The 13,377-nt window shown below is 46.6% G+C and overlaps 1 protein-coding gene across 3 annotated transcripts; it reads right to left on the bottom strand.

Annotated features, from left to right (window-relative positions):
* Positions 1-243: 243 nt before the first annotated feature.
* HSPA8 (heat shock protein family A (Hsp70) member 8) lies at positions 244-3,592 on the bottom strand (the record flags this gene model as incomplete). Of its 3 annotated transcripts, none has more annotated exons than XM_080704892.1 (8): positions 244-429; positions 708-940; positions 1,101-1,299; positions 1,511-1,713; positions 1,932-2,487; positions 2,579-2,731; positions 2,903-3,108; positions 3,373-3,592. In XM_080704892.1, 8 exons carry the CDS (start codon positions 3,575-3,577, stop codon positions 244-246), a joined length of 1,941 nt encoding a protein of 646 aa, XP_080561018.1. The 3 variants fall into 3 exon arrangements, with proteins under 3 accessions (XP_080561018.1, XP_080561019.1, XP_080561020.1); XM_080704893.1 differs by having other exon boundaries at positions 2,579-2,674; positions 3,373-3,577; XM_080704894.1 differs by lacking the exon at positions 708-940 and having other exon boundaries at positions 244-329; positions 1,218-1,299; positions 3,373-3,577.
* Between the last annotated feature and the right edge of the window lie 9,785 nt (positions 3,593-13,377).

The following is a 13,377-nucleotide window of genomic DNA, read 5'->3' as shown; positions in this document are numbered from 1 at the left end:
TCAGACCAATTATGTGGTGCCAATTTTAAATAGTTTTATTAAGACATTGCAATTTCCACTTACAATACAGTGCATATAAAGTGCAATGTTATTTGCTTTCCCTGTGAACATGTTCCATATTCAAGTATTGAAAATGGCCAGTAATTTACCATAGCAGCCCAACTAACTGCCACAGAATTTGCTAATGTGGGCCCTTCAATGTATTTCTGTGTGGAACAATGCTACATCTATACTTGGGCTGAATTAATCAACCTCTTCAATGGTGGGCCCTGAGGAAGCACCTCCAGATGGAGGAGCGCCTCCACCAGGGAAGCCTCCAGGCATTCCTCCTGGCATGCCACCAGCACTCTGGTACAGCTTAGTGATGATGGGGTTGCAGACTTTCTCAAGCTCTTTCTGCTGGTGTTCAAATTCTTCCTTCTCTGCCGTCTGAAGGGGAAAAAAAAAGCTGTTACTTTAAAATACCTTTATTATCCTAAGACTAAAAACAATCCAATAACTGGTAAAGCCTGAACTAACTACTACTTTATTTCACAAGACCAAGATTCCCCTGGTTCCTGGAAATCATTCTTGGGTCACTCAGACATCCAAGGAAGGTAAATTGCCATCATCTTGAATTCTGGTGGAAACTGCGAATGTTTGGACCTTTCATCACTGTGACCCTTTGTCTATTCTCTTCCCTCCCACTGAGCAAGAAAATTACCAACCTGGTTCTTGTCCAGCCAGTTGATGATTTCATTACACTTATCAAGAATCTTCTGTTTGTCTTCATCATTGATCTTGCCTTGAAGTTTCTCATCTTCCACAGTTGCTTTCATGTTGAAAGCATAGGATTCCAGTGAGTTCTTAGATGACACCTTGTCCCTCTGCTTCTCATCTTCAGCCTTGTACTTCTCAGCTTCCTGGACCATGCGTTCAATGTCCTCCTTGCTCAAACGGCCTGCAAAGTAACAAAACGTTTTGAGTGGAGGCCACAAGGACCACTTAAGTTACCTATGATGGAATGTCTCCAAATACAGTAAAGCCATCCATCCTCTGGCTGGATAGAGGCCTTAGAAACCTGAAGGCCAGAAAAGCAATATTCATCTGCCCAGACTTACCCTTGTCATTTGTGATGGTAATCTTGTTCTCTTTTCCTGTACTCTTATCTACAGCAGACACATTCAGGATGCCATTGGCATCAATGTCAAAGGTGACTTCAATCTGAGGAACACCACGGGGGGCAGGAGGTATGCCTGTGAGTTCAAACTTCCCGAGCAGGTTGTTATCCTTAGTCATGGCACGTTCACCTTCATATACCTTGATTAAAAAAAGCAAACTATTACCAAGAGTTATGGTTTATGTATTAAGATGTTCACTAGGGAGTTATATTCGCTCAGACATCCAAGGAAGGAACTGGCCAACACAGAAGTTTCTGGTGGAAACTACGAATGGTTTTGGAATCCATCATCACAGCGAATTAAGACATCCCTAATCTTATAACCTCTGTAAGTAAAAAGTACAAGCTCACCTGAATGAGCACACCAGGCTGGTTGTCAGAATAGGTTGTGAAGGTCTGTGTCTGCTTTGTAGGAATGGTAGTATTGCGCTTGATGAGGACAGTCATGACTCCACCAGCAGTTTCAATACCAAGGGAAAGAGGAGTGACATCCAAGAGCAGCAAATCTTGAACATTTTCAGACTTGTCTCCAGATAGAATAGCTGCCTGTACAGCTAAAAGAGAAAAATTGATTAAGACAAAAACAAACTAAAAAAATCACCTCATTACCCATCTAGTTCGCTCAGACATCCAAGGAAGGAACTAGCCAACACAGAAATTCTGGTGGAAACTACGAATGGTTTTGGAATCCATCATCACAGCGGGTCAAGCTTGGGCCTCTCCAAGAGGCTGCCTACTACTGCATCCTAACTGCTTAAGAAAGTGACATTACCTGCACCATAAGCAACAGCCTCGTCAGGGTTGATGCTCTTATTCAGTTCTTTTCCATTGAAGAAATCTTGCAGAAGCTTCTGAATCTTAGGGATACGAGTGGAGCCTCCCACCAAGACAATATCATGGATCTGTGACTTGTCTAGTTTGGCATCTCGAAGGGCTTTTTCTACAGGATCCAGGGTGCCACGGAACAAGTCAGCATTTAACTCTTCAAATCGAGCACGGGTAATGGAGGTATAGAAGTCGATTCCTTCATAGAGAGAATCAATCTCAATACTGGCTTGGGTGCTGGAAGAGAGGGTGCGCTTAGCTCGTTCACAAGCAGTGCGGAGACGTCGGACGGCTCTTTTGTTCTCACTGATGTCCTTCTTATGCTTGCGCTTGAACTCCGCAATAAAATGATTAACCATCCTGTTGTCAAAGTCTTCTCCACCTAAATGAGTGTCTCCAGCTGTTGATTTGACCTCAAAAATTCCATCCTCAATAGTGAGAATTGACACATCAAAAGTGCCACCCCCTAAATCGAAAATCAGCACATTTCTTTCAGCTCCAACCTGTCATTAAAAAAAAACAAGAAATTATATGTGAACTACTGATGGCTCAAATTTAACTTCAACCCAAATTTGTATTCTAAAGATATGGTACCTTCTTGTCCAAGCCATAAGCAATAGCAGCAGCAGTTGGTTCATTGATAATCCTAAGTACATTGAGACCAGCAATTGTTCCAGCATCTTTTGTTGCCTGGCGTTGAGAGTCATTGAAATAAGCTGGCACTGTGACCACAGCATTGGTAACAGTCTATGAATAAGGAGGTAAAGATCAGATTAATGCCAAGGTGTTGTCAGACACGAACAAATCTTTTCAATGTACTCAATTCCTACACCAATGAAATTACATTATTTGTAAAATGCTAATGGATTGCTGCCCCTATAACAACCCTAAGTCATATAGTCAAGTCAAATAACTCACCTTTCCAAGGTAGGCTTCTGCAATTTCCTTCATCTTTGTCAGAACCATGGAGGACACTTCCTCTGGGTAGAAACTCTTGGTCTCTCCTTTGTATTCTACTTGAACCTTGGGCCTGCCAGCATCATTCACCACCATGAAAGGCCAATGCTTCATATCAGACTGTACAACAGCATCATCAAATCTACGTCCAATCAGACGCTTGGCATCTGTAAAAATAAAGCAAAATTTTTACTTGTCTTTCCCAATCAAAATGAACCCCAGGCCTTATCCCCAGCAGGCCAAGAAGCCCCCTACGTTAGCAGCAATAGCCTTTATTTTGTGCTGCTCTGAAAATTTTACCCAAGCAGTTAATGGATGCAAACTCCACGATTCTTCAAGCTCCCGTTTTGGGGATAAGTTTTTCAGCTGATTCACATAGTTAACACTTTCTGCTCCCTAGTCCTCAAAACTTATCCACTTTAGAGACTTACCAAAAACCGTGTTGGTGGGGTTCATTGCAACCTGATTCTTCGCAGCATCCCCAATCAGTCGTTCGGTGTCAGTAAATGCAACATAGCTTGGGGTGGTTCGGTTTCCCTGATCATTGGCAATTATCTCCACTTTCCCATGCTGGAAAACACCCACGCATGAGTAGGTGGTGCCAAGATCAATGCCAACTGCAGGTCCTTTAGACATTTTGGCTGAAAAAGACGAATAAAGAGCATGCTTCTGCAGCCCAGTTATGCAATTTTGAACCTTTGCTTTTGCTTAAGCTATCCAAGTAGGGAAACCGTTCAGATATTAGCCCAACTTCCCCAAAAGCCACGCGGACAAATCAGAGCCGCAGTGCTGCAGCGCAGGTTGCTGTGCCAACGCTGGCAGAGCCCGCCCCGGGCCGCCAGACAGCCATCTGCCCTAAGCGCCTGCGACGCTGAGCACGTGGCCGCCACCCTGAAAGGTGCCCTGTGCGCCGCTCGCCCCCCCCACAGGCGCCGGCCCTTTCTTAAACCACCCCAGGCAGCATCTCCGCCCTGGCCCAATGCCAGGAGCGCCTTGAGCACCGGCCCGCTGCACAAAGAACGGAGCCGGGGCAGAGCTGGCCCACCGCCCCGCGCGGGCGCCGAAGAGACACCCTGGCCCACCACGCGGGCACGGGGCGTCCCGCGTTCCCGGGCGGGCACCAGCCTGCGCTCCCGCCTCCCGCCCGCGGCTCCGGGGCCGCCGCACCGCTCCCTTAGGCCTAGAGCCACCCGTGACGCGCGGGCCTCCAGATGCCCCGCGGGCGCCCCGGACCCCCGGCCACCCGGACTGCACGCACTCACACGACTAACGAGGACGCGCAAATTTAAGGCCTACCTTGTGTGTAGGCCCGACTCTGCTCGTGAAGAGATCACACAAACCTGAGAAGTTGCGGCGGCGTTCAATGAGACCGGTTTCCGCCCGCCACCCTGTCTCTTATACCCTGTCTCAGAACCTTCCAGAAGGGACCCGCCCTGGCCGCTGCCCATCACCGCCTCCTCAGCCAATGGATGCCGAGCTTTCTCCGCATCCCCCAATGGCGAGCGCGGATCAGCTCCTCGGGCCTCGCCCCCGCCCGCCCCCAGCTCGCCCCGCCTCTCGATGACGCACCTCCGCAGCGTTCTGGAACTTTCAGGCTCGCCCCCGCTCTCCGAGGGGCCGGGGGGAAAGGGAGGGTGGGGCCGTAGGAGCCCGCGCGCGGGAGTCCTCCGTCACGCCAGGCGGGGGGGAGGGGAGCGCCCGCTCCTACGCATGCGCGTCAGCCAGCGCGGGCGGGGGGCGGAAGGAGGAGGCGAGAGCGGGGCGGGCTCACGGGAGGCCAACCAATAGCGGCGGCGCCAGCGGCGATCGCGGCCCGCGCGGACTGGGGCCGGGGGAGCCCGAGCCTGCGGGGAGGGGCCCGGCTCCGAGCCCGCGAGGGGAAGACGGAAGTGGAGCGAGGACAAAATGGCCGCGAAGGTTGTTGCTCCCCTCCCCCCCGGTGCTCCTTGCTCATGCCCCATCCCCCGCCGCCGTATTCCAGACGGCCTTTTGGCCGAACCCCCAGATCCCGTGCACCCACGTTTTGTACCTAGCACCTCTTTGGCTAGGCCCGACCCCGAGGGCTCGGCGCGACTGTTCCGGCCTCACGATGCCACTCGGGGCACCCGCGTTTGGGGTTAGGGGAGCCATCACGACGCCGCCGCCAGGTCTGGCTTATTTTTCCGCTTCTCAGACTCCCCCAGGACGCGAATTTGTGGGCGAAGTCCGTGGCCAGACTCGCCCCGAGCCGCCGCGGCGCCCTCCCCCGCGGGCTCAGCCAACCCGCTCGTCCACGGCCCTGTCATTTCTTAAGTAAATGTTTAAAATGTAGCGTGTCTTTTCACCCAAGGCTAGCACTCCTAGGTTCCGGTGGCTCTGTGTCCTTGATTTCGATTTCCTGTGTTTTTTATTTTCCGCAACATGAGGTAATGTCTTTCCTGCCTTGACTTTTGTCAAAACTGAACGACAGACCATGCAGAGAAAAGCAGGAGTGAGGCTGACCCCACCGCCGGGAATGTTAAATTCTGGTGCATAGAAGCCGGCATTTGGGGCCTCCTCATTCTAAACCTGTTCTTTACACATGTCCTTTCAAACGGGCAGGATAACTCTTCTGTTTGGTTGGTAAATAGGCACAGATAAGTGAAGGACTTTTTTTTAAGACCGAACAGATCTTTTAGTAGCTGGAATTGGAAAGGCTCCAGACCATGCTAGTAAGGCCATCATATTGGGGACACCTTGTCCTTGTCAGAGCCTAGGGACAGACTCAAACATGAAGAATGTTTTCACATTTGCTAGTGTGTGGGGACCGGGAATGTCTTGGAATCCATGGGAGGTGTATACCTAGCCCCTCTCTACCCCTCGATAAGTTAATTTTGTACAAAGAGTGCTTTTTGTTTCCCAGAGACAAAGAGGTTTATTTAGGAACGAGGGAGACAGCTCAGCTACTTAGGCCCTCCACAACTTAGTAGACCCTGTTTCAAAATAAAGAATAAAAAAAATAGGGCAGGGGGTGTAGATCGGAGGTCAAATGCCTCTGGGTTCCATCCCCAGACCCGCCAAAAAAAAAAAAAAAAAAAAAAGGAACGAGGGAGAGCCGCAAAGTGCTTTCATTTGTTGTCTTTTTTTTTAACTACTGGGGATGGAACTCGGGGATGGAGGCTCGAATGGAACCTCTGAACTACACCCCCAGCCCTATTTTTTGTTCTTTATTTGGAAAAGGGTTTCACTAAGTTGCGGAGGGGCTCACTAAGTACCTGGGGCCTGGTCGTGAACCGACAATCCTTCTGTCTCAGCCTCCCAAGTACTGGCATTACAAGTGTGCGCCACCACACCCGGCTTGTTGTCCTATTTAACAAAACATTCTAAGAGGTATATGTTCTTCATCCCCCTATTCAGGGGAAAAAAAAAAAAAATGAGGTTCAGAAATATTATTTGTAGCCGGGCATGGTGGCTCACTCTTGTAATCCCAGCATTCGGGAGGATCACGGTTCACAGACAGCCTCAGCTACTTAGTGAGGCCCTGTTTCAAAATAAAGAATAAAAAATAGGGCAGGGGGTGTCGCTCAGAGGTGGAATTCCTCTGGGTTCCATCCCCAGACCCGCAAAAAAAAAAAAAAAAAAAAAAGTTATTTGTAGAAAATAAATAGCTGGTTACACTGGAGTCAAATCGTGGGGGTGGGGGGGTGTTTGAACTCAAGGGACATTGTACCCTGCCTGACCTGCACCCTCAACCCGATTTTATTTTATTTATTTATTTTTGTTTTATTTTGTTTTGAAACAGGGCCTTGGTAGATTGCTGAGAGTCTAGTTGGGTTGTTGAGGTTGTCCTCCAACCTGTGTCATACTCCTGTCTCAGCTTCCCAAGTGCTAGGATTACAGGTATGCCCCACATTTTTAAGAAAAAATGCCAGGCATTTTTTCTTAAATGGTCTCAAATTACCAATGCTGGTCTCAAACTCCAAGCTTAAATGATCCTTCTGCCTCCCATCTCCTTAGAAGCTGGAGCACATGGTCTCTGAACCTAGCTTTATATATACTGTGTCATTTATTTTTATACTGTGAGCTACATCCTCAGCCCTATTTTTTATTTTTTATTTTGAAAAAAAGATCTCACTAAGTTGTGGAGGGTCTTGCTAAGGAGCTGAGGCTGAGGGTAACTCCTGTCTCAGCCTCCCAAGTACTGGGATTACAAGCAAAGGACACCACACCCTGTTCTCATTTTTTCCCCCCTTCTGTACAGGGGATGGAGCCCCAGGGGCATTCTACCTCCTAGCTACATTCCCAGCCTTATTTTTCTTTTCTTTATTTTGAAACAGGGTCTCACTGAGTTGCTGAGAGCCTCACTGAGTAGCTGAGGCTGGCTTCAAACCTGTGTGATCCTCCTGTCTCAGCCTCCCAAGTGTGGGAATTACAAGCGTGCGCCACCAAGCCCTGCATTTTTTTCCCCCTTGGTGGTACTGGAGATGGAACCCTCCTACACCTCCGAGCTACATTCCCAGACCTATTTTATATTTTTACTTGGAAACAGGGTCTCTTAAACCATAGAGGCTAGCTTCGAACCTGCGCGATCCTCCTGTTTCTGCCTCACAAGCGTGGGGATTATAAGTGTGCACCACCACGCCGGGTGCCCCATTTCCTTTCTAAAAATGATCTTAACTCTGACTTTAGAAGAAAGATGTATATTATAGGCCACTTCTTTCAATTTCTTTGTTATCTGTACTCTTAACACTCAAGAGCTGGAAGTCTGGATTTAACTAGTGTACTTTCTAAACCACATCCTGTATTTTGCATTTTTGTAATCACTTTCTAAACTACATACTTTTTTTTTTCTGGTGGTGGTCCTGGGGATTGAACCCAGGTGAATTGTTCCTTCTAGCTAAACTCACAGCCCTAGTTTTCATTTTATTTTATTTTATTTTATTTTATTTTATTTTATTTTTTGTGGTATTGGGAATGGAACCCGGGGGCTACACTCACAGACCTATTTTATATTTTATTTGGAAACAGAGTCTCTTAAACCAGCTGAGGTTGGCTTCAAACCTGCACAATCCTCCTGTCTCAGCCTCCCAAGCCAGGGGATTACAAGCGTGTGCCACCATGCCCGGCTTTATCCTTTATTTTAAAACAGGGTTGCCGGGCGTGGTGGCGCACGCTTGCAATCCCAGCATTCGGGAGGCTGAGACCTGGAGGATCACGGTTCGCGGACAGCCTCAGCTACTTAGTGAGGCCCTCTGCAACCCAGTGAGACCCGGTTTCAAAATAAAGAATTAAAAATAGGGCAGGGGGGTGTAGCTCGGAGGTCAAATGCCCCTGGGTTCCATCCCCAGACCCGCAAAAAAATAAAACAGGGTCTCACTAAGTTGCAGAGGGCCTCACTAAATAGCTGGGGCTAAGCATTCAGGAGGCTGAGACCAGAGGATCGCAGTTTGTGGACAGCCTCAGCTACTCAGTGAGACTCTGTTTCAAAATAATAAAAAATAGGGCTGGGGGTGTAGCTCTGAGGTAGAATGTCCCTGGGTTCCATCCCCAGACCTGCTAAATAAATAAATAATAAATAGCTGAGGCTGACTGTTAGCCTGTGATTCTCCTGTCTCATCTGCCCAAGTACTGGGATTGCAAGCATGTGCTACCATGAGCGGCTCTATTTTTTTTTTTTTTTGGTGGTACTGGAGGTGGAACCCAGAGGCTTTCTACCTCCAGGCTATACTCCCAGACCTATTTTATATTTTATTTAGAAACAGGGTCTCGCCGGGCGTGGTGGCGCACGCTTGTAATCCCTGCGCTTGGGAGGCAGAGACAGGAGGATCGCGCAGGTTCGAAGCCAGCCGCGCGCGCTGGCTTAGGAGACCCTGTTTCCAAATAAAAATGTAAAAATAGGTCTGGGAGTGTAGTCCGGAGATAGAAGGGCTTCCAGGAACCCCAGTACCACAAAAAAAAAAGAAAGAAACAGGGTCTCACTAAGTTGCTAAGAGCCTCACTAGGTTGCTGAAGGCTGGCTTTGAACCTGTGCGATCCTCCTGTCTCAGCCTCCCAAGCACGGGGATTACAAGCATGCGCCTCTATGCCCAGCTCTATCTACATTTTCTTTCTTTTCTTTCTTTTCTTTTTTTTTTTTTGTGGGTCTGGTGATGTAACCCAGAGGCATTTGACCTCCGAGCTACACCCCCTGCCCTATTTTTTATTCTTTATTTTGAAACAGGGTCTCACTAAGTTGTGGAGGACCTCACTAAGTAGCTGAGGCTGTCCGTGAACCGTGATCCTCCTGTCTCAGCCTCCCAAATGCTAGGATTACAAGCGTGTGCCACCACACCCGGCTCTATTTTCTTTTAATAAATACACCAGCTGGTAATGAGCATTGTGGCACACACTCTAATCCCAGCACTTGGGAAAATGAGACAAGAGGATCCCATGTGCCAACCATTGTTGGGCAACTTAGTAAGACCCTGTCTCAAAATAAAAGGGCTAGAGTTTAGCTCAGAGGTGTACGACACCATGGCACAATTCTAGTACCACAAAACAAAATAATTGAATTAGCAGGAAATAGAACCTGGGACCCAAATCCACTGATTTGGGAATCCGAGCTATCACTGCCCAATAGGAGTGATTTTTTTTTTTTTTTTTTTTTTTCGGTGCTAGGGTTGGAACCCAGGGGCATTCTACCTCTGAGCTACACCCCCACCGATTTTTTTTATTCTTTATTTTGAAACAGGGTCTCACTGAGTTGCACAGGCCTCACTAAGTAGCTGAGGCTGTGAACCGCGATCCTCCTGTCTCAGCCTCCCAAATACTGGGATTAGCAGTGATTTTTTAAGAACAAAACAGATGGGGTGTAATTCACTGGTAGAGTGTTTGCCCAGCATATCTTAAGTTCTTGACTGTAGGTTTAGTCCACAGCACTGTGAAAAATCATTATCCTATTTCCCAGTCAAAAGTCCTAAGTTCCCAAGCCTGTTTCTGGTCACTCCATATGTTCTAGGAGCAGAGTGTAATAGTACATGCTGGTAATCCCAGTACTTGGGAAGATGAGACTGGAGGATAGCAAATTCAAGCTCACCCTCAGCAATTTAGGGAGACCCTGTTTCAAAATAAAAGCAAGGCCTGGTGGCACATGCTTGGAATCCCAGTATTTGAGAGGCTGAGACAGTAGAATCACAGGTTGGAGGATAGCTTTGGTGAGTAATGAGACTCGTCAACCCAGTAACCCCCTGTTTTAGAATAAAAATATAGGGCTGGGGGTTTAGCTCAGAGGTAGAATTCCCCAGGGTTCAATTCTCAGTACCACCACCAAAAAATAAAAAGGACTGGAGGTTGAAATCAGGGGTAGAATACTTCTAGGTTAATCTCTAGTACCACAAAAGATAAGCAAAAGTGTTTAGGACTTGCAATGTATTCTCATTAAATGGAATGATTTATTTATTTTTGTGCTACTTTTTTTTTATGTGTACTGGGGATGGAACCCAGGTGCATTCTACCTCCAAACTACACCTCCAGCCCTATATTTTATTATTTATTTTGAAACAGGGTCTCACTGAGTTGCAAAGGGCCTCACTAAGTAGCAGCTAAGGCTATCTTCGAACCGCAGTTCTCCTGTCTCAGCCTCCTAAATGCTGGGATTACAAGCATGCACCACCAGGCCCAGTTTGTGGTACTTATTTTTATGTTGGTATTTATTTTTGTTGAACTGGGCATAGCGGTGCATGTCTGTGACAAGAGCCTTTCAGGTTCAAAGCCAGCCTCAGTAATTAAGTGAGGCTCTCAATGACCTAGCAAGACCATGTTTCAAAATTAAAAAAAAAAAAAAAAAAGTAATCCCTGAGCTTGGGAGGCTGAGACAGGAGGATCACACAGGTTCGAAGCCAGCCTCAGCTACTTAGGCTCTCGGCAACTTAGTGAGACCCTGTTTCTAATAAAATATAAAATAGGTCTGGGAGTATAGCCCGGAGGTAGAAAGCCTCTGGTCTGGGTTCCACCCCTAGTGCCACCAAAAAAAAAAAAAAAAATAGGGCTAGAGGTTGTAGGTCAGAGGTAAAATGCCCCTGGGGTCAATCTTCAGTACCAAAATAAATATTAAAATATTAAATGGAATGATTTAGAGTTTATATTTTAAAAGTTGAAGATATGTCTGTGGCTTTTTCCACTTCTATGACTCAAAGGGTTTCAAAATCACATTTATTCAAGATATGAAGTATATATTCAAGAAGGAACTAAAAGGTTAAATAATTAAGCCAAACCACAAATCAGATTGTGGAACCTGGAGTTTTAATTCAGTCTGGATATAGTGTCAGTATTCTCTTTCCAGGAAGCACTGCCTTCAGATTTGTAAGGACTGAATAAAGCTATCATAATATGTAAAATTTTCTTGTCCTTTGCTTGTCAATTCAATTCCTTCTGTTTATCCCTGGGATTCTTTTCTTTCTTTTTTTGTGGTACTGGGGGCTGAACCCAGGAGCATTCTACCTCCAAACTACACCCCTAGCCCTTTTTTTTTTTTTTTTTAGGTCTGGGGATGGAACCCAGAGGCATTTTATCTCCAAGCTATAGCCCCTGCCCAATTTTTTATTATTTATTTTTGAAACAGGGTCTCACTGAGTTGCAGAGGACCTCACTATGTAGCTGAGGCTGTCCGCGAACCGCGATCCTCCTGTCTCAGCCCCCCAAATGCTGCACCCCTAGCCCTTTTTTATTTTTTATTTTGAAACAGGGTCTCAGTAGGTTAATGAGAGTCTCACCACTTTTTTTGTGTGTGTGCAGGTTTGGGGATGGAACCCGGAGGCATTTGACCTCTGAGGTACACTCCTGCCCAATCTTCTTTATTTTGAAACAGGGTCTCACTGAGTTGCAGAGGGCCTCACTAAGTAGCTGAGGCTGTCTGCAAACCGTGATCCTCCAGTCTCAGCCTCCCGAATGCTGGGATTTCAAACTGCCACCAAGCCGGCTCCTTTTTTTTAAAACAGGGTCTCACTAGGTTGATCAGTTTTACTACATGCTGAAGCTGTTCTCAAACCTTCAATCCTCCTGTCTCAGTACAGAGATTACAAGTGTAAGTCACCAAGCCCAGCTATTCTTGCTATTTTTTATTCTTTTTTTTTTCTTTTTTCTTTTTCAGTACTGGGAATGGAACCCAGGGACATTGTACCTCCGAGCTGATTTATTTATCTATCTATTTATTTATTTATTTATTTAGGTGGTACTGGGGTTCCTGGAAACTTTTCTGCTTCCAGGCTACACTCCCAGACCTATTTTATATTTTTTTAATTTGGAAACAGGGTCTTTTAGGCCAGCGCTGCTGGCTTTGAACCTACGCGATCCTCCTGTCTCAGCCTCCCAAGCGCGGGGATTGCAAGTGTGAGCCACCACACACGGCGTTACTCCTTAGTTTTTGAAATAGGATCTCACTAAGTTGCAGAGGGCCTCACTAAGTAGCTGAGGCTGGCTGCAAACCTGTGATCCTCCTGTCTGAGTCTCCCAAGTACTGGGATTACCAGTGTGTGCTCCCAAGCCTGGCTTAAAAGGCTTAATTTCTTAACTTGGTGTGTTCCAGATAAACTGTGCTTAACTAAATTCATCAAAGATTGGGAGTGATGGCGGATGTTTGTAATCCCAGTACTTGGGAGGCTGAGACAGGAGGATCACACAGGTTCGAAGCCAGCCTCAGCTACTTAGTGAGACCCTGTTTCCAAATAAAATATAAAATAGGTCTGAGGGTATAGCCCGAAGTTGGAAAGCCCCTGGGTTCTATCCCCAGCACCCTCCCCCAAGAAAAAAAACCCCAAAGATGGTATGTATTATATGATCTAAGCTCATTATTACTTTATTATTTATTTTTGCTGGTCTGGGGATGGAACCCAGGGGCATTTGACCTCTGAGCTATACCCCCTGCCCTATTTTTTTTAATTTATTTTGAAACAGGGTCTCACTAAGTTGCAGAGGGCCTCACTAAGTAGCTAAAGCTGTCTGCGAACTGCGATCCTCTGGTCTCAGCCTCCCGAATGCTGGGATTACAAGCGTGTGCCACCACGCCTGGCCCATTATTTTAATATAGAAATATCATAGGCAATTATAAAGTTGTGAATTTACCCTAATTTGCAGAGCAAGGGAATTCTGTAAACAATTTGGACTTCCTGTGTGACTGAGGTGTGTGTATCCCAGGTATGGGGAAAAGCTTTAGGGCAAGGAAGAAAGCAAAGGAAAGGGGACACCCATAAAGGTCTGAGGATTTCATAATGAAACTGGCAGCTAGCCAGGATCTGGAAGTGATGATGGAATACACCGGCAAAATGGCTGGGTTCAAATTCTACCTCTGCTGCTGACTTGGCCACTGTGAGCTTCAGTTTTCTTTCTTTTTTTTTTTTTTTTTTTTTTTGGTGGTACTGGGGGTGGAACCCAGAGGCTTTCTACCTCCAGGCTATACTGCCAAACCTTTTTTATATTTTATTTGGAAACAGGGTCTCACTAAG

Source organism: Muscardinus avellanarius (genome assembly GCF_963383645.1).
Source record: "Muscardinus avellanarius genome assembly, chromosome: 1".
NCBI lineage: Eukaryota > Metazoa > Chordata > Mammalia > Rodentia > Gliridae > Muscardinus > Muscardinus avellanarius.
This window is presented reverse-complemented; position numbering and strand designations above follow the sequence as displayed.